Source organism: Macadamia integrifolia, chromosome 7 (assembly GCF_013358625.1).
Source record: "Macadamia integrifolia cultivar HAES 741 chromosome 7, SCU_Mint_v3, whole genome shotgun sequence".
NCBI classification, from domain to species: Eukaryota; Viridiplantae; Streptophyta; class Magnoliopsida; order Proteales; family Proteaceae; genus Macadamia; species Macadamia integrifolia.
Genome location: NC_056563.1, coordinates 20,282,442 through 20,301,482, shown reverse-complemented (window position 1 = coordinate 20,301,482; position 19,041 = coordinate 20,282,442). Strand labels below are relative to the sequence as shown.

At 38.7% G+C, this 19,041-nt stretch overlaps 3 protein-coding genes across 4 annotated transcripts; 1 reads left to right on the top strand and 2 right to left on the bottom strand.

Moving 5' to 3' along the window:
• Positions 1 to 2,114: 2,114 nt before the first annotated feature.
• Positions 2,115 to 5,764, top strand: LOC122084591 (zinc finger protein ZPR1-like). 2 transcript variants are annotated; one of them, XM_042652964.1, is made up of 2 exons: positions 2,115 to 2,441; positions 3,956 to 5,764. In XM_042652964.1, exon 2 carries the CDS (start codon positions 4,065 to 4,067, stop codon positions 5,550 to 5,552), a length of 1,488 nt encoding a protein of 495 aa, XP_042508898.1. In that variant the 5' UTR covers positions 2,115 to 2,441; positions 3,956 to 4,064; the 3' UTR covers positions 5,553 to 5,764. The 2 variants fall into 2 exon arrangements, with proteins under 2 accessions (XP_042508898.1, XP_042508897.1); XM_042652963.1 differs by having other exon boundaries at positions 2,116 to 2,441; positions 3,960 to 5,764.
• Positions 5,765 to 10,188: 4,424 nt separating this feature from the next.
• On the bottom strand, positions 10,189 to 13,133 carry LOC122084497 (CASP-like protein 5C1). The gene is made up of 3 exons (XM_042652778.1): positions 12,516 to 13,133; positions 10,652 to 10,784; positions 10,189 to 10,553 (listed from the first exon to the last, which is right to left on the bottom strand). Exons 1-3 carry the CDS (start codon positions 12,653 to 12,655, stop codon positions 10,359 to 10,361), a joined length of 468 nt encoding a protein of 155 aa, XP_042508712.1. The 5' UTR covers positions 12,656 to 13,133; the 3' UTR covers positions 10,189 to 10,358.
• Positions 13,134 to 14,304: 1,171 nt separating this feature from the next.
• On the bottom strand, positions 14,305 to 17,459 carry LOC122084494 (RING-H2 finger protein ATL65-like). The gene is made up of 2 exons (XM_042652777.1): positions 15,566 to 17,459; positions 14,305 to 14,804 (listed from the first exon to the last, which is right to left on the bottom strand). The coding sequence occupies exon 1, from the start codon at positions 17,333 to 17,335 to the stop codon at positions 16,121 to 16,123; it is 1,215 nt and encodes a 404-aa protein (XP_042508711.1). The 5' UTR covers positions 17,336 to 17,459; the 3' UTR covers positions 14,305 to 14,804; positions 15,566 to 16,120.
• Positions 17,460 to 19,041: the final 1,582 nt, after the last annotated feature.

The following is a 19,041-nucleotide window of genomic DNA, read 5'->3' as shown; positions in this document are numbered from 1 at the left end:
ATATGCCATATTTTCCATCCCCATACCTATTTTCCCTTGTGATGACAAGCTTGTTTGGTCTCTTACATCCAACGGTCGTTTCACAGTGGCCTCTACTTACCAATTCATCATTCAGGGAATCTGTCCTCCCAATCCCCAACCCCCTTCTCCATGGCCATACCTTTGGAAACTTCCAACGGCACCTAAAATTCAAATTCTATTCTGGAAAATTTGCCATGGCAAACTCCCTCTCCCGGAGCTCCTCAACTCTAGAGGTTTTAAACTCCCAACGACCTGCAGCCTTTGTCGATCTCAACCGCTTACCTCTAATCACCTTTTCTTTGACTGTCCATGCACTTATCAAAGGAAAATAAACAATCTCTATTCTGTTTCACTGTTTGGCATCTTTGGGTAGCCTTTTGGGGATGGGTGTTCCGTTAAGAACAGTTTAATCCGGCTACAGTTGTTCGATTGGCTATTAATGATTCCAGGGATTTTCTTTCTTCGCTTTCTACTTCAGTGAGACCCTCTGTACGCTTTGTCGCTTGGAGCCCTCCTGTTCCTGGAGTTTTTAAAATTAATGTTGACGGTGCCAGTCGTGGTAACCTTGGTCTAGCAGCTGTAAGCAGTATTTGTAGAAACTCTGAATCTCAGGTTATTGGGAGCTTCGCAATTGGAATCGGAGGGAATTATGCTATTGTCGCTGAAGCCTTGGAAGTTCGTCATGCCCTCCTTTTGGGCCACCGAGAAAGGTTTGCATTCAGTCACTGTCGAAGGAGATGATCTCTTAGTGGTGCAGCTCCTCTTGGGTTCTCACTCTTCATGTCCATGGCGTATTTTCTCTATTATTGCAGACTGCAAGCTTCTCCTCCCTTATTTTCCTTCGATCACTTTTCATCACATTCTTCGGGAAGGCAATGCCGTTGCCGATAAACTGGCTACAAGGGCAACGTCTGCGCAAACGAGTTACATCTTCTCCAATCCTCCCCCGATGTTTTCTTCTCCTTTATTTGCAGACTATATCGGAACTTTGTTCCCTAGGTATTAATAAAGTCTTTTTATCAGAAAAAAAAGAAGGTTATAAGGTAAAAGAATCAGGTTTTTCTTTAGATAATCAAGACCAATCGAGATCGGATCAGTGTCCAGCTTCCATCCTGTCCGATCCCGAGACCGATTCCGATATCTTTAGCCATGCCCAGAATCGAAAGTTGAAACAAAACTCTAAAACGAAATTTTTAATTTCTCTGGTTTTGAAACCCTAGCCCCTGCCCCCTTCTCCTCCTCCGTTCCCAATCGATAGCAGTGGCGAGTATCCATTCCCGGTTGATTGCAGCGGCGACCGGCGAGTCTCTTCTCTGTAAGCCTCTGTTTACCTTCTCTTCTCCGTAAGTCTTTTATTCATTTCCTCTTCTCTTCTCTGTAAGCATTTGTTCAGCTTTTGCTATCATCATAGTTTGTCTCATCACAAAAGTTTCAGAAACTACTGGAGTGGCGTAGTCAACGTATTCTTCAAAATCGAAACAAAAATGACCTACCTCGTTTCAAAATACAGGTCCAGCTTGATCTCCTCCATTTTCTGCATTATCATACTTCTGCAGAGGCACTAACTTGGAACTGCGCCTGTGTTCCATCCTGCATTTGTGTTACCCAGCCAGATTTCAAGAAACCAAAATAATGAAAGCAAAAATACATGAGCATTTCTCCATAGGGGATGCTATCGAACAGAGAATGTTCAATCCATCCTCCCAGGTTTAAGTTTAACCCATAAGTTTACGGGTCCCATTCAAATTGTCCCTGAATCAACTCGAAATCTTTAGGAAAATGGGAATTCTAGTTGGAAAAGTCCCTGAATTTACCTTGAGTGTACTCTAGAGAGGAAGAAGGCCCAAGCACAGCCGTTGATCTGTTGTCTAGGACAATTCTCAGTCAAATGAATCCTGTTAGGACTATTTTTTGCTGATCAAGTTCTGTTGGTCAAAATGCGTTTTAAACGCGGTTGCCGTTTGTAATCATTTAAAACGCGCTTTATATAATGCGGTAAAAAATGAAAACGGCAAAAAAAAATCATTTAAAACACGCACATTTAAAACGCGTATGCATATTTTGATGGTAAAATAAGGATTTTATCATACTCATGAGAGAGAGAGGGAGAGAGAAAAAAAAAAAACCATTCGATAGGGTTTTGGCGTTTGGACGGTTTCCAATTTTTTCCCCAATCCTTTAACCCTCATTCTCGGTCAGTCCGTCTAAGAAATCAGAGATTCAGAGCATATTGAATTTCGTGAGAAGAAACGGCGCATGGTTTCCAATCCCCCATACCCACTCCTCCGGTCCTCCACTCCTCAGTCCTCCCTCCTACATCCTTGAGAAGAAGCGGCGCACAGTGAAGTAGCAGGTCGAACTCGAAGTAGCAGTGAGCAGGTCGAACTTCGAAGTAGCAGTCGACAGCGTCGCAGCGGAAGGTTAGAAATCTGATTCAGATTTCAGAATAGCTCTCGCCATCTGAATTTTTTTTTTTTTTTTTTTCTTTTTCTTCTTGGTTTTCTCTCTTCATCTCAAAATCCTTTCTCACTTTTAATGTGGGTTCCTTTTTCTTATTAAATCCTTATTCATTTACAGGAAGCACCCTTGCTTCATTCGCTATTTAATATCCATGTATATCACTGTATTTTGTAACCGATACATTCATCCATTCACTTCCATAGATTGTCTCTGATATCAGATTCATCAGTTGGGATTCATTTTATTACAACTATTTTGGGTCTCAAATGTTTGGCATTGGCTTCGCATTATGATTTATGATTATGTTTTTGTATTCTTCATACTCTGTTTGTACTTTTAAAACAGTAACCATTTTCCCTGGTTTTTTATTTACCTGTCATTCATTATGTTTACTCCCTTGTGACTGTTGATATCAAACCCTCTAGATGAGGGAAAAATCACCCTGGTCTGTCTGGTTCTTTTTCATTTGTAAGATACTAGGATATGTACTAAATAAAACTGTAGGGAATTTTTTAAACCAAAAAAACTGGGAAAATGAAATAGATGTTTTTATTGCTTCTTAAATTAGGTATTTTTATGATCTCAGAAATCTTTTTTTTTTTTTTATGGTGTATTAATCTTTAATTTGGAATTTGCATTGGATATGCTATATTTTGGATGATATATGCATGAATTTTTTATGTTGTTGTAGTTTATAACATTAGATGTAGGTATACAGGTAATAATCTCTCAAATTGCATGAGTATACTGTCCTTTTTTTGGTTTCATATTTTTGAAAACTACATGTTTAATACTCGTACTGTTCATCTTCATCCGTTTGCCATTCCCTGTTTTTTTACCCTTTTTTTGACCGTACCATTCATCGTTTTTTTTATTCAAACATGGTCATTGATATATTACTGTCTAGGACAGTTCTCTGTAAAGTCTATCCTGCTCTGGCCTTTTTTTCTTGTAGTTGATGATTGCGGCCTAGGACAGTTCTCCGTAAAATCAACTCTGTTATGACCTTTTTTTGGTAAAAAATAATCCTTTTATGACTTTATTAATAATTTTGACTTCAGATTTTGCTTTCAATTTTGTTTAGCAAAAAGAATGAAGTGCCTAGCATGATCAGCTTCTTTTTTTGGTCTGTTATGACTTGATCAATGACTTTCACTTCAGATTTAGCTTCAATTTACCTGTAGTTATTTCCGTTGTGAGGCTTCCTTTTGATAAAATCATTTTCTGGGTGATATTATTTTGTTTACCAAGTGCTGTACATGTATGTTCCATGGTGAATTTATGCCTGTATTTGTGCTCTCAGATTTTTACAGAGCAACCGTATTAAAGATGTAGCATATCATTGTTGTACTCGCTTTATTGTGCCGGATTTTTGAATAGTATTATTGTTGTCTAGTCTGTTTAATTTTTGAGCCATATGTGCCCTTTTTTTCCATACTTGAACTTACTAACTATGCTCATATCTTATTGGAAGGAAGTATCAAGCAACTCAGGTGAGGAAGGAGCCTAGGTTTGCTGGAACTACCATATCCTATCTCTGGTTTCATTGAAGAAAGAAGGGTGAAAATAAAAGAAATAAAAGAATGGCATCTAGAGATCCAATTGTTGATGTAGGATCAGCAGTGGAAGCGGTCTCTGTGGATGATGATGCTCTGCCTCTTCATCAGATTGAGAGCCTTTGCATGCGTTGTGAAGAGAATGGGATGACAAGACTTCTATTGACTCGCATTCCTCATTTTAGGGAGATTGTGCTTATGGCCTTTGAATGCTCTCATTGTGGGGAACGAAACAATGAAGTACAGTTTGCTGGTCAGCTCCAACCTCGTGGATGTTTGTACCGTTTGGAGGTTCCATCTGGTGATCAGAAAATGCTAAACCGGCAAGTGATAAAATCTGATTCTGCTAGCATCCAGATACCAGAACTGGATTTTGAGATTCCTCCTGAAGCTCAACGGGGCAAGTTGTCAACGATAGAAGGGATTCTATTGCGGGCTGTGGATGAACTGCATGCCCTTCAAGAAGAACGAAAGAAAGTTGTTCCTGAGACTGCTGAAGCTTTGGACCAGTTCTTGATTAAATTGAAATCGTGTGCAACAGGAGATATACGATTCACCTTCATTCTTGATGATCCTGCTGGCAATAGCTTCATTGAGAATCCATTTGCTCCATCTTCGGATCCATCATTGACTATTAAATTCTATGACCGAACTCCTGAGCAACAGGAAGCACTGGGATTTCTTGTGGATTCATCACAATCGGGAGAACATGAAACACAGAGTACAGTGGAAGCATCAACTGAGGGAAGAAGAGGTGATTATGATGAAAGTAAAGGAGAGCCACATGGATCCATTGGAGCTGTTGCTGGTCATCGAGCTATTGCTCAGGGTAATAGTGAGGAAGTTGCTGCGGCCTTGTTTAGGTACTCTGCTCCAGAAGAGGTGATGACTTTTCCATCAACTTGTGGAGCTTGTGGTGTTAAATGTGAGACACGAATGTTTGTCACCAACATCCCATACTTTCAAGAAGTTATTGTCATGGCATCTTCATGTGATGCTTGTGGTTATCGCAATTCCGAGTTGAAACCAGGTGGTCGAATTCCTGAGAAGGGCAAGTCAATTACAGTTCGTGTGCAGAGTGTTAATGATCTAAGCCGAGATGTAATAAAGTCAGATACTGCAAGTGTGAAAATTCCAGAAATTGACTTAGAGCTAGCTAGTGGCACTTTAGGTGGAGTTGTTACAACCATCGAAGGCTTGATTACTAAAATTAGTGAAAGCCTTGAGAGAGTACACGGATTCACTTTTGGAGACAGTCTTGATGATCAGAGAAAAAGCAAATGGATAGATTTCAGGGTGAGGTTGATCAAGCTTTTGAGCTTGGAGGAACCTTGGACTTTAATTCTTGATGATGCATTGGCAAATTCTTTTGTTGCCCCAATCACTGATGCCCTCAAAGATGACCATCAGATGACATTTGAAGAATATGAGAGGTCATGGGAGCAAAATGAGGAGCTGGGTCTAAATGACATGGATACCTCTTCAGCTGATGTTTACAATTCAACAACGAATTGAGTAATTCCTCCACAGAGCTGGGTCAATTTCCTTTTTCTACTCTTGCCCTCCTTTTTCTACTGTTTCCCTTAATGTAGCACCTAAAATTTAATTTAATTTCCTTCTGGTTCCTAAAATTTTAATTGCTTTCTGGTTGGAAATTTTTATTTTTCTGAGGGATTGAGGCTGGCCAAACCATCTTGTATGAAAAAATCCTTTTTTTTTTTTCCTGGAACAGATTGCCATTTCATTGACTGCAATAAGAATACAAAGTAGGTTGAAATAAACAATTAAAATGAACTGATGATCCAAGAGTGTTTCCTCTTTTTGATCATCTTAACCTTTGTAGTCAAAAGAAACCCCCAATGCAATCAAAACAGTTAAATAAGAACAGTGGCATATTAGTAATTTTCTCACTTCAGTTCCATTAAATGCATTTTTCTGCAGGTATGAATTGTCGATACCATGGTGGTGACAATTTTATTTCATCGTCAGTAAAAAGGTCTGTTTCTCATTTAATACTGTGGAACAATTTTGTTTTGATGTGGTGATATATCTGTTCTTGGTTATATCTAGGGACTTATACCTTTATATTTTCTGCGGGGGTTAAGTCTGCATGCATTATGACCCTCCCCAGACCCCGTATTGGTGGGAGCCTTGTGCACTAGGTATGCCTTTTTTTATGCCTCGTGGGTTTGGTGAAGTATTGAGTGTTCCAAGAAATGGCTGTAACAAAGGGTATTCTGGGGAGTAGGAACAGGTTCACCATATTGATATTTGGAATGATCTTTGGATTCAGCAGTTGTCATTGTTTCATATTGCTCGTCCCTTACGTCCTATTCCAGATTTCCACAAAGTCAGTGAGATTATTACTGTTCAAAGAACCTAGAATTTACCCCTTTTGAATGTTATTTTCCCATATGAGATTGATGTACTGAAAGTGGGGATATCAACCAAATCTGCATTTAGGGGGGATCTTACCATCTAAAGAGGAAATGGATATTTCCACTTTATTCCAATGGGGGAAGATTTGGAAACTGAAGTTGACACTGAAATTCATGGTGTTCTTATGGAAATGTTGTCATAGTGCCTTACTGCCATGGGTAATCTCCCCAAAATGGGGAGAAAAACGTCATCTCTGTCATGCCCATTGGTGACAGTTACTTTTCTAGGGGAACCCATAGTATGTTGCTCTGTGCAGGACTTAATATTTGGCACTCTCCACTGTTGTCATTACTGAAAAAATCCTCTGAGAGAGGAACCTTAGTCGCCTACTCATTTGGGCAGGTTAGAAATAACCTATATTTTAATCAGCAACCATGGAACCCAAATCAAATTCTCAGTTTGTCCAACAAATGTTGTGGAGAAGAGTATCATTAAGCCTTTGGATTCTCTAATACTGTCCAGTGATGTACCTACGCCCAAGTGACTATTTTCCCACTCCTGAATTACTGCCATTACCTGGTCTCATTCTGGCTTTGCGGTGTAGCTGTTCACCTTGCCACTACAGTCACTCTTTGTTCTCACTGATGATGATTTTGATATGGTACCTGGCCTTGCTGGTTAGGCTGTTGTTTTATTTGACTAAGGTACAGGAGAACAGCGAGCATATGTTGAAAATGAAGATTTGGATCTGAGACATGCTATCATCGTCTCCAACTGTTTGGAAGCTGGCCTTGGCAACTATTCCCACTTTTATATGATTTGAGGAAAACGTTGTTTTCTATGGATGACTGTATAACATATTATATGCGGAGCAACGGAGGAGCAACGGAGGAATATGGTTTTCCATGCCTGCAATTTGGCCAAGGATTAAAGTATCGGTATCAGTTGCCATATCGGTCGGTCAAAATTAAGATACATATCGGAGGGTGTTGTATTTAAAGATGCACACATAAATGGATAGAAAACATTTTTTTAAACACTTTTGCATAAAGAATTTGTTAAAAAAAGCTATTGATAATATGTATTATGCATAAAACACTAAATTGAGGGTATCGCACTAAGAATTCAAGGTTTGTAGTTGTCTCATAAATGTAAAATCCTTGTTTCCAACCTTGATTTCCACTTTAGTTAGAGAGAAATATGATTGGCAGCAACTTTGGAACAAAAACCTCTCAAAAAATTGTGTTTTTCTGAATATCCATCTTGGTCATTATATGATCGTAGTGCATGTACTGATACTCACCGATAAGTACCGATCGATACATACCGATACGTATCGATACATACTGAAACGTACATTTCACCTTGATTTTATATTTTCCAGAGTCGTATCGGTGCATATCATGTCGTATCGTATCAATGTGTATCAGTGGTGTATTGATGCATATCGGTATGTATCGTAGGATATATATCGATATGAAAGGATTTTAAAAATTTCATGTATCATATCGGTGTGTATCATCTCGATCGGCTAAATATAAGATACGTATCGGAGGGTATCGTATCGATATCGAAAATACTTTAAACCATGAACTTGGCAACACTTTCTATCACAAATAAGCTTTCGAGATTTCTGAATGTGAACTTAGATTGCATGAACTCATCATTTTTGCAGTAGTGTAGTTCTATTTGCTACCAAAAAAAAAAACCGTTCTCAAATCTTGCTTGAACCTACCCTCAACGATCTCTGTAACTTAATCCTCCTTGCTTGTCTTTGCAACTCGATGTTAATAAAGGTGTCAATATATAACCGAAACCGTTTATTGGAACCGAAATAGATCATTTATAACCGAACTGAACCGTAGCATAGTAAATTAATCTGGTTTGGGTTTTATAGGCCATAATTTCGGTTTGGAACCGAATTGAACTGAATAACCGATGGTTAACCGGCACCTAGTATTAAAGACTTAAAGTGTTTTGAATTTTGATGGGTCTCTACAAAAAAAAAAAAAAAGCAAAGTACTAACCGAGAAAGGAACTTCACTTTCACATAATCACACTTACTTGATTTTTTAATTTCTAGGATCATAGTGAATTAGTTATAATATGTGTAGTCTTTTACATAGAAAGCATATTGTCCTTAGTAAAATAAATGTATATTGTATTAACTCTTTAGGAAATTTAATATATGTAAGATTCACATTAGTTAGGATGCAAACCAATTTCTAAAACGATACTATTAACCCCATGTAAATTGGTTGTAAACCAAATAACAAAAACTGATTAAAAACTGCTAAAACTGAAATCGGATGAAAACGATTCTGATTTCACCTTATTCCTATCCGATGCGGTTTTGATTTCACCTTATCAAAATATGAATCGAATTAGAACCGACCGAATAATCAAAACCGTACCTTTTGACACCCCTAGATGTTAATATCGACGGTGATATTGACATTGATGGTGTAGGGCAACAGGAATGGTGATGACATTTTGTAAGTTCTGCACCAGTGAACTCATGTTCAAGTTTCTAATGCATGTGGTAGCTTTCCAACGAAATTTACTCCCTCCCGAAGGAGACCTTCGAACTCCACCTAAGCACCTAAGCTGTGCAGGAAAGGCCCAAAGCCAATGTGAGATGGAGATACCGGAGGTCAAAAGTATACATTTGGGGCTGTGCAGTCTGATGGTGCCGACCAGGTGTCAATTGATTTCCAAGGAGATGATTCCATTTCGTGGGTCTGCATTGGCTGATGGAATGTGCATTCGTTTCATATATTCAAACAGGTGTCAAAACTATTTGATAAGCTCGCATGGAGGCTTCCAGTTGAAAAGGATGGGTTTGTGGTATTCAGGTTTGAGGGCCAAGTATTTCATAATGAATCCTTGTTGGACGATGGAATTTAGGAAAAAGAAGGTTTTGGTCATGGAATAGCATAGTGGGTGTGATACCTATCCTTCACCAAATGGCTTATAAAAGAATTGGAGACGGGGTATCAACCATGTTTTGGAAAGATCCATAAATACATGACATAGAAAGGTTTTGCATTCGCCCTTTTCTAAAGACTGTAAATGATGTTAGGAAAAAAGAAAAGCTACCCGATAGTATTGTATACGCTTAGACACATAGGAAGTAAAATCAAACTGTGAAAAGATCATTATGCCCCTGCTCCACTTCCCCTTGTCTGGGTGTACACAACATTATCGAGTAACATTCTTTCTCCCATGATTTTATTTGGAATGGGCAGTGGAACATTCCATCTCTGTCACACGTTTGTCTCGCATTTTATTTTGTCTGCTATCCTTGAAGATTTCAAGAGTCAATGGGGCTGATCGTTTGTGTTGTGTTACTACTAAATCTGCTTCCCTCTCAACCAAGGGGGCTGTCACTTTCCTGAGAAATCTTCCTCGGTGCTGGGGGCTTTGATCCCAGAAAATGTGGCAATAGGTTGCCCGTGGGAGTGCTTTAAAATGTTACGTGAAATTCATCCTTCTTGTCTCAGGATTCAAAACTGGAACATTAAGGTCTGTAATAGCAGTATAATAGAAAATCTTAACCCTCCTAGAAGACCTTCAAAGTTCAAACAATGCCTCAGTCCAGAAGTCTACATATTGCCCATCACCAATACACCACATTAGGCCTTTCTTCAAGAATCCACCACCTTCCAATATGATCCACTTCATTTTGTTTAAAATATGTTTGAAAATTACCACATTTCACCTTTTTTAATGGACATATATTTCACATTCATGAGAGTTGGCACTGATTCTATCTATTGAATTCTATGTATATTCGGTTATTCAGAAGTTCCCAACAACTTGATGGGATACATGCTTCAGCTAGCCTTCCTTGACTGTTCACTTGAACATTAAATCAAACACTAAGTTGGCTTTTTTACCAAATTAATCAAATGGTGACCACCACAAGGAAGTAATCAGTTATCACAAAGAAGGGAGTAGCCAAAGGTTGAAAAGAGATGAAGCTGCTGAGAGAAACCAAGAGAAGAAGGCCATCGCTGTAGATAGCTCATATCTGCAGCAGAACTTCGGAACACAGTGAAGCCCATCAATGGTGAGCATGAAATTTATGACACCTGCTGATGCACAAGCTGCTGCAAGTGAGAGAATCGACAAGACCTGTTGAAGGAGTTTTGCATTTTATTCAGAAGGAATGGTGGAAAGCAACACTTGGGTCCTAAAATGAAAGCAAAGGAAATCAAAAGAAGAATTATTACCCAATCTCCTATGACAATGATCAGTAGTATTCCTGAGTGACGAAGAGGACATCCAACAAGGACTAAGTACCCATCCACCAATGCCAATGTGAAACTCCATGGAATCACTAGACCCATGGTTGTCACCAAGAAGCTGCAAAGTTCAAAATTGGACAAATCATAAAAAATAAAAAATAAAATAAAATAAAATAAAAAATAAAACACTAGTTTATTACAAAACAGGAAAACATACTTGCAGATACAATAAGAAAAGAGGTGAGAAATGGGGTGTTGGGGGAACAGAGACAGAGAACTAATGAAATGTGAAATACAAATTTTCAAACAAAAACAATAACTTTGATGAAGTCCAATCACAAGTCTCTCTCTACAAAACAGGAAAGCATACTTGCAAAAAAATAAGAAAGGAGGTCGGAAATGGGGTGTTGGGGGAACAGAGACACAGAGAACTAATTAAATGTGAAATACAAATTTTCAGACAAAAACAAGAACTTTGATGAAGTCCAATCACAAGTCTCTCTAATGAAATTCTGAAACACAAAGAACTCCAACTCCCCCCCCCCCCCCCCTCCCCCACAAAATACAACATGATCAAGTCAAGTCAAAAGTGCTCTTACTTACACTAGAAGTAGAAGCCGGCTGTCTACTCCAAAACTTGAGGCCAAATCTAAAAAAGCTTGAACAAGCTTGAATGATGAAGATCCTTATGCAGCTATTCATGGGAGGGAAGGGGAGGTCTCTCTCTCCTATGACCTACCCAACCATGATTTTTTTCAAACATCTCTCCACAAATTACGAAATTTTATCGATGCTCGGTACAAAAAAAAAATAAGAAATAAAATAAATGCATGTAAATTGATTAAGATAAATAAAGTGGATTCCATTGTTTCTATGGTTACTTCTTTAAACAATGGTCCCCTCTATACACACCGGAGCCCTTCCCTTATTTATTGAATGTTATTGGTAACTTGTACAGTTCACACCCTTTAGCTACAAACATGACTGTAAATATAGTTGAATTCATAAAGAGTAGCCCAAGTGGAATGAAGTTCAGAAGTTGAATCACTTGGTTTTAATCAATCCCCAAATAATTATCTACAAAGTTCTGCAGACCCACTACCCAGTAGGCGAAAAAACCATATTCAGTTAGCTCAGCCACTGTTTCTCTTTATCTGAATTTGTGCCAGGGCCCATTGATCGATCTTGTCTTCCCTTATCAATGAAAACTTAAGACACTGTGACCAGAAATAATAAAGAGGATACACTAAACAATGAACCAAATCCACAAGTTTCTGATCAGCATTTTATAGAACTGAATAGTCTGAATTCCTCAGAGGGTCTTTGTGCAAGGAGCAAACCCTGACCATTTTGTTAAAAAATCCAAGCTTCCACTACAGACCTTCCTGGGTTGCAAACCTATATTCTCCTTCCCCGGCTAAACACTAATTAGATTTGAAAACAAATAAATTAATAAAAAATGAAGAAGACTATCATCATCAGACCAATGGGTCCCAATGAATCAACCAGATAAGCAATTAACTGGGACTGGATCATGTAATTAGGATTAAATAAACTTAATAAAAAATTTCATAGTTCCGTGTTGCATGGAAGAGAGCAGATTAACAAGTTCTGGGTTTTTGAAGATGCAAATAAACACAATCACCTTCCTTTATGAGGGCAAACTCTAAATATCCCAATATCCCACAGCATGAGATAGAAAGTAATTACAAGATTACAAGAATATCAGCTAAGCGAGAAAGACAGGGGATTGAGATAACCCCTTAAGAACACATATAAGAATGCCCAAAAATTTGCAGAGAAAACCAAAAAGGAAAGGGAAAAGACCAGGAAATCAGAGAGAGAGTACCAGAAAGCAGTGTAGCCGTAGAACTCAACTCCCAAAGACATAAAGAGAAGAGAAGCGGAGGAAAAGACGGTCTGCCCCAATCTCAAAGACAAGCTGCTTCTGGTTCCCAAGGACCCTGGAAGAACTTTAATTTCATCCATGGCGGATGTGATCTGCGGCTCAGATTATCATTTCCCTTGCAAAGTCTCATCTTGGTCGTTCACTCCTTCAATTTCTGCCATACCAAACTGCTCATGAATCCCAGTAATTAAAGAAGAAATTTTGATATCCCTTCTTCGAAACCTGTCGGCTATAGCTGTGAAGGAAGAAGGATCAGATCAAAACCAGGTTCAGAATTTTTTGCGAATTCACTTTTACTTCGATGCCTTCAACTTTATATCCTTTTTCTTCTTATTTACCATCCATTGAAAAGGAAAGAAGGAAATGGGTTCAGGGTACGTGGAACAGATTCGCGTAAACGTTCTAAGATGGAGAACTTACCTCCCTCAGATCATGGCAAGCAAATCTAGAAATTCGGAAAATTGTTTCGAGTATTCTGGGAGGTTACAGTCTAGGATAGTCATGGTAATTCAGTTTCGGCACATTTTATTCTTCCATCTTGGATCGACACTTGTTTTCGCTTTTCTCTCATGAGTTTAGTTTTATTTGATTTAATCACGTGAGTTTTATTTTTGCACGTGACCGAGAGCCTGCCAAGTGTCAAGTCGGCAAGGCTTAAAAGCACAGTGGATCCCATGCCACCACTCTAATTTGAAAAGTCATGTCCCCAAAAAGTGATGTGGTCCAAATGATGCTTAATAGCGACCATTAAAATCAATGGACGGTCAAAATTAAACGAGTTTGGCCTACTTGACATATGGCATATATTTTTGAACAGCCTTTTTTAGTTACTGTATTTGTCGTAATAAAATTGGGAGCAAGAGAATTATGCTCGCTTGTGTATTCATTACATCAGTATGTATCTCAATGAAAAATCTAATAAAGGCATTATGATAGGCGTAATATGATCTTTTCACGCATCAACATAGATCCACACAAGCGGACAAGGATCCTTTCTCTTAAAATTGGGGATCAATTGGTAAAACTCTTACTCGGCCTTATGCTTCCATGAGCTTGATTGCAAAGAATTTTTGCATGGGTGGGAGATACATACTGAAGAGCATTCTTAAGAAAGCAAATTTAAGTTCGAGATTTGAGAGAAATCAATATACATTGACACTACAAAGAATTTAAAAAAAAAAAAGATCCATATTTTGAAAATAATAACAAATTAGTCAAAATATGGAACTTATCCCAAGAGCTTATCGCTTTAAACAATGCAAGTATGCAACTACATACTATAGTCTGTATAAGAGCTTTTAATCATGAAGAGTTGATGGGACTAAGTAGTACCACTGCTCACTCTCCTTAAGAATGTAGTCGCTTCCTATGGTGCAATACATATTCGTGCAAATTGATGTCCAAGATAAAAGAACCCTTTAAGTCTTCCAGTAATTGTTGCACTCACTTGTTGGGTTATGTTCGAACACATTTAGGTTGTGCTCAATCAACCAAAGGAATGCAACTCATAAAAACTCCCAAAATGTAAGTGATAGGAGAGAGAGAGAGAGAGAGTATGGGAGAGAATAGAACACTTAGAATCTGTTTTAAAATGTCCAAAATATGCTCTTTATAAATGAGAAATACCCATTGGATACACTGGTATGGGAGGACCTAAAAGATCTAAGACTACGAAAAGATGCAAAAGACTACAAGAGAATTCTAAAAAGATACAAAGGAGGGAGTGTCATTGGATAGGAGGGTACATGATTGAATTCACAAAATTCAACATGTGACCAATTCAAACCACTTCCTAAATACCTAACAATGAGAATTAAACCCGTCACATCACTCATTTAACATGGCAAAAATAGATGTGCACATCAACCATTTTTCTCCATGGATTTCATCCTCCAATTGAGTTCACTTGCTAGACTTTTGAAACTTAAAATTCCACAATGGAATGTAGTCTAGGAATGGATAATGATGTAGATAATACATCCACCAAATTTGCGTTCAATTAAACTACCACATAACAAATAAGAAGGGCTGATAAAAGCCATCTCCCATTTTTATATTCTCATATTGCAAGTAAAAAGCACATTCCCTTCACTATCACAGATTCACTTTTTTACCTTCAATGCTCTATGTAATCATCTTGGCATCTGAAAATACATGATTCTTCTTGTATTCAGATTTTCTTGATTATCCCTCATTCTATAGATCAATTAACATTTTCAAATTCTCCACCTGCAACAGAAATAAACAACAAAAACTCAAAGCATAAGCCAAACCAGTCTTATCCTTGTGATATCATACACTAGAATTACCAGTAAAATGGTTTCTTCCACCTAATAATTAGTAGCATAACCAGTGACATGCATTGCTGTTACAATAGGGGCCGCATGCTTGCAGTTTAGGTGGAGCTTAAGTTTTATATATAGATGGACCCGAAGGTCCTGTGTTCACTTCTCAAATTTTAATGCAATCTGAGTTTTTCAAGTTATAAAATAAAAGTACCAAAAAAAATCAAGAACTACCGAGGAACTACATCTTGTTTAGGACCGAGTTTCCTCGTAGAATCTATTATTCACCACGGAACAGCCAGGCCGCTTGAGGAGCCTTCTCTATCTGATCCACATGGCAAATTCACAGCATGACTCAAAAAAACTTTGTCCCTTTGATTATAGTGTTATAGTTATCTTTTCTTCCCGTTCAACTTACTATAATCTTTCCCCCACACCTTTGTTCGGATTATTAACAAAGTCTTACGATATTTTTATAGCAATGTTTGGATAAAAACATATAAATTTACATAAAAAAAAGGAGTTATTGATTAAACAAAATATCAAATAAATAATTTGATAAATCAAATTTTATTATTATTTTCCCTAACTTTCCTAACGAATTATAAATAACTCTGCATGCTTTGTTGCCTGCGTTAAACCAGCAAGATTCTTCTACCCAAAAAATAAATTAAAGAACCACTGACCCAAATGTAAGAAATTTACCTTAGCGAGTCGTTGAGTCACTGAGTTGCTGAGTCACGAGCCCTTTACTATAATCCGCGAGTCACTCCATCAAACAAATGAAATTTTTTCTTTATTTTTCCTTATAATATATTCATGTCCACGTCCACGTTTTGCCCAATTTCTAGTTCCTTTCAAAACAGCAACACCACCGCCTGGATCGCATTTATGAGTTTACCCACCGACCTGCTTCGATACTTGTACTCCTCGTCCTCCTCAGTCAAGAGAGAGAACTAGAGATTCCCCACTTGCCCAGAAGTCCAATTATCTTCATCCCCTTCCACTCTCTCGTCAATTCTCATTAAATGCCCCCTCATTAAACCCAGAGACCAGTCACCAACAACAGAGCCGATCACCATTAATTCCTGCATGCGACCCTCATTAAATATACGGCCCCATTCAATTCAACTCTCCCCCCACTGTATTTATCAACTTCCCTCCACCACCCCCTACCCCAAATCCAACTCTTCCCTACCGTACCATTCCCAATCTCCCGACCGTCGATTCCCCGCCGAATATATCCACGTGGCAATCTGTTTACCGTCTGTTAAATCTCTCCGGCGACAACAGCGCCTCTGGATCTCCACACCTTAACCTGCTCGACGAGAACCCAACCCCAACCGATGTCCTCATGAACATCGGACTCGACGTCGATTTGCTCCGCCTCGATGACCCTCCGCCGTTAACTCCGCCGCCGCCCGAGAATCTTAAGCTCGATTCCGACAACGGAAAGAACCCCGATCTCCGTCTGAAGAACGGAGACTTCATGCCCCTGTATTGCCGGAACGAGAAAACTCTAGATTTTCCCAACGAGCTGAACGGAGATGGTCTCTTGCTCCAGAAGCTCGCTCGGCGATACCTCCACGGCGAAGCCGTGGTTGGCTCCAATACCAGACGATCGGTGGCGAAGTTACGCTCGAACCCGAACGAGTACGATCGCTTTAACAAAATATCACGACCGCCGTGATAGTTATAGCTATACCTATCTTCGCTCTCGTTTCGTCTGGGTGAGACTACTGATGCTGATGATTCTTCAACGGCGGGGCCGATTTCGGATTCGGGTGCCCGTCCGATTACCGGCTCGAGGAATAGGTTCTCCAAGACCCGTTCGTCAAGGCTTGGTCGTATCCGGCCGGCCATCATTGGAACAAATGGAGATTCCGGTCGGAATATGCCGGCGCGGCAGAGAGGACAGTTGGCATGGGACCTGAGCCACATGTCGATGCAATCAACGTGAAAGGCGTGGGCACAGACAGGGAGAGTACGGACGTAATCGTTGTCTTCGAACTCGAGTAAACAAACGGCGCAATCACGGGCGGCGTCGTAAGACCATTTCTTACTTCCGTTGCTGCCTTTGGTGGTTGTGTAGACGGAGAGAGGGATTGTTTTGATGACCATCTCATCGAGGCCGTAAGGTGGGGAGAGAAAGTGATAGGCGGCGGTGGCGGTAGCAGTGGAGTCGAATACGGCGTTCGATTGGATTGATTCGATGTCGCCGTTGGATGGATCGTAGGAGCGGCGGTGGCGCCAACGTCTCCACCGCCGGCGCCACCGCTTTATAAGGCTGAGAATAGGACGGAGGAGGTGGCGGTAGATGAGTCGAAAGTAAGTGATCACAAGGAACGCGGTGGCGACCACGACCACCATGGCAATTAGTGGCGGGCTGAAATTAACGGGAAGCTTCGCCGGTGTCTGATTGATTATCGCAGGAGATGGGCCCCATCCGTAAAACGGTGGCTCCGCCGGTGTCATTCTCTCTCTCTCTCTCTCTCCCTCTCCCTCTTAGTGCTTCACTGCTTTCTGCTAGGGAGAGGCTACTAAAGAGGGGTCTGCTTGCACTAGCAGTGTGGAATGTTGAAACTGGTAAATCTTTGTCAACTATGTCGACTCTTTGGGGACGACTATTTAGCCAGTAAAGCAACGTTAATCCTACGTAACTCAGACCACTTAAATCTAAATTTATTTTCTTTAATTAATTAAGGCAGAAGGTTCTTTGTTCTTATCCAGCTGTCAGCTAATAATTGGGTTTATGAGTCTTAGTGGGCCCGTTTGACTTCATGAAAATGACAGTATGTCGTGAATTTGTGAGTGGAGTAAATAGTGACGTGTGAAGATTGAAGGCCACGTCTTGGTTAAAGCCATACCACTTACCCCTGGCCCTGTATTGACATGGACCCGCATTATGTATATAATTCCATCAAAGTTTGAGTGCTTTTGTACTGTCTGCTAAGGATCAGAAAAATAAAAAAGCCCCAACCAGAATTTTGTTAACAAGTTCGGTAAATGTTGATGTCCCAAGTCACAACAACAGCTTGCAATTTAATTCGAAAATAACGACAGATATAAACCCTTCCCCACATTTTCCTTTTTGGTAAGGTGGACCCACGTATTCGGTAAAATCGTGTTTCTTCGTTGTAAATTTTCATGCAAATTATATTTTAAATGATTTTTTTATATTTTTATTGTCTTTTTTTTTAATATATTCATATTATACATAGTTGAAAAATCAAGGATTTTTTTACTCAATCCGTCCTTTTCAAAACTTGGTGAGTCAGACTAGTTAAGTGTCAAATAAAGTTGGGACGAATGATTTCTTTATTATCTCTTCTCTAACGGAGGAGGGAGTAAGACTATGGTGGTTGCTTCATATTGGGGTGTCAATCGATCGATTTGACTTGATTTCGATCCGAATTGAATTGGTTTTAGAATGAGAAAGATAAAACCAAATTAATAAGGAAATTTTAGTTTTGGTTTAATTTTAGATTCGATTTGGTTCCGATTTTGATTTGATTTAGTTCTGGTTTCTTGTATCGGTTTAAATCATGTTGATTTCGATTTTGATCCAATACAAAATTATGCAAAAAGAAAAAAAAAATTATGAGTTTTGGGCTTATTTCGGTTTCTTACCTAGATTAAAAATAAAAATTAAAAAAAAAAATCTTATTGACCTTTGTAAATGTGTCAAATAATTTGTAATTTTACTTTTTTATCATTTTAATCTTAGATTTTCTTTTTCCAATGAATATAAATCCAATCATTTTATATGTGTACTTGCAAAACATGTAAAACAATAGCAGCTCACTACATAATGTTAATTCACTTAAAAAAAAATATATATATATATATATATATATTGATATCCACTTTTCTAACTACGAGTTAAAGAAACTTATAAGATAAAACAACAGAAAATGAAAAGAATGTTACGAGTACTAAATAGACATAGAGAGAACAATCTATCTTCAAGGGTCCAACCAATCCGTTGCCGTCCTTTTGGGTTTTTTTTTTCTTTTTTTTTCTTTTTTTTTTTTCTTTTCATTTTTTTCTTTTTTTTTTCTTTTCATTTTTTTCTCTTTTTTTTTATGAAAATAAAAAACTTCATTAATTAAGGAAGATAAGATAGAACATTAATGTCTGGGTTAACAGTATTAATGTAGAGTCTATTGTTCATAGCCCTT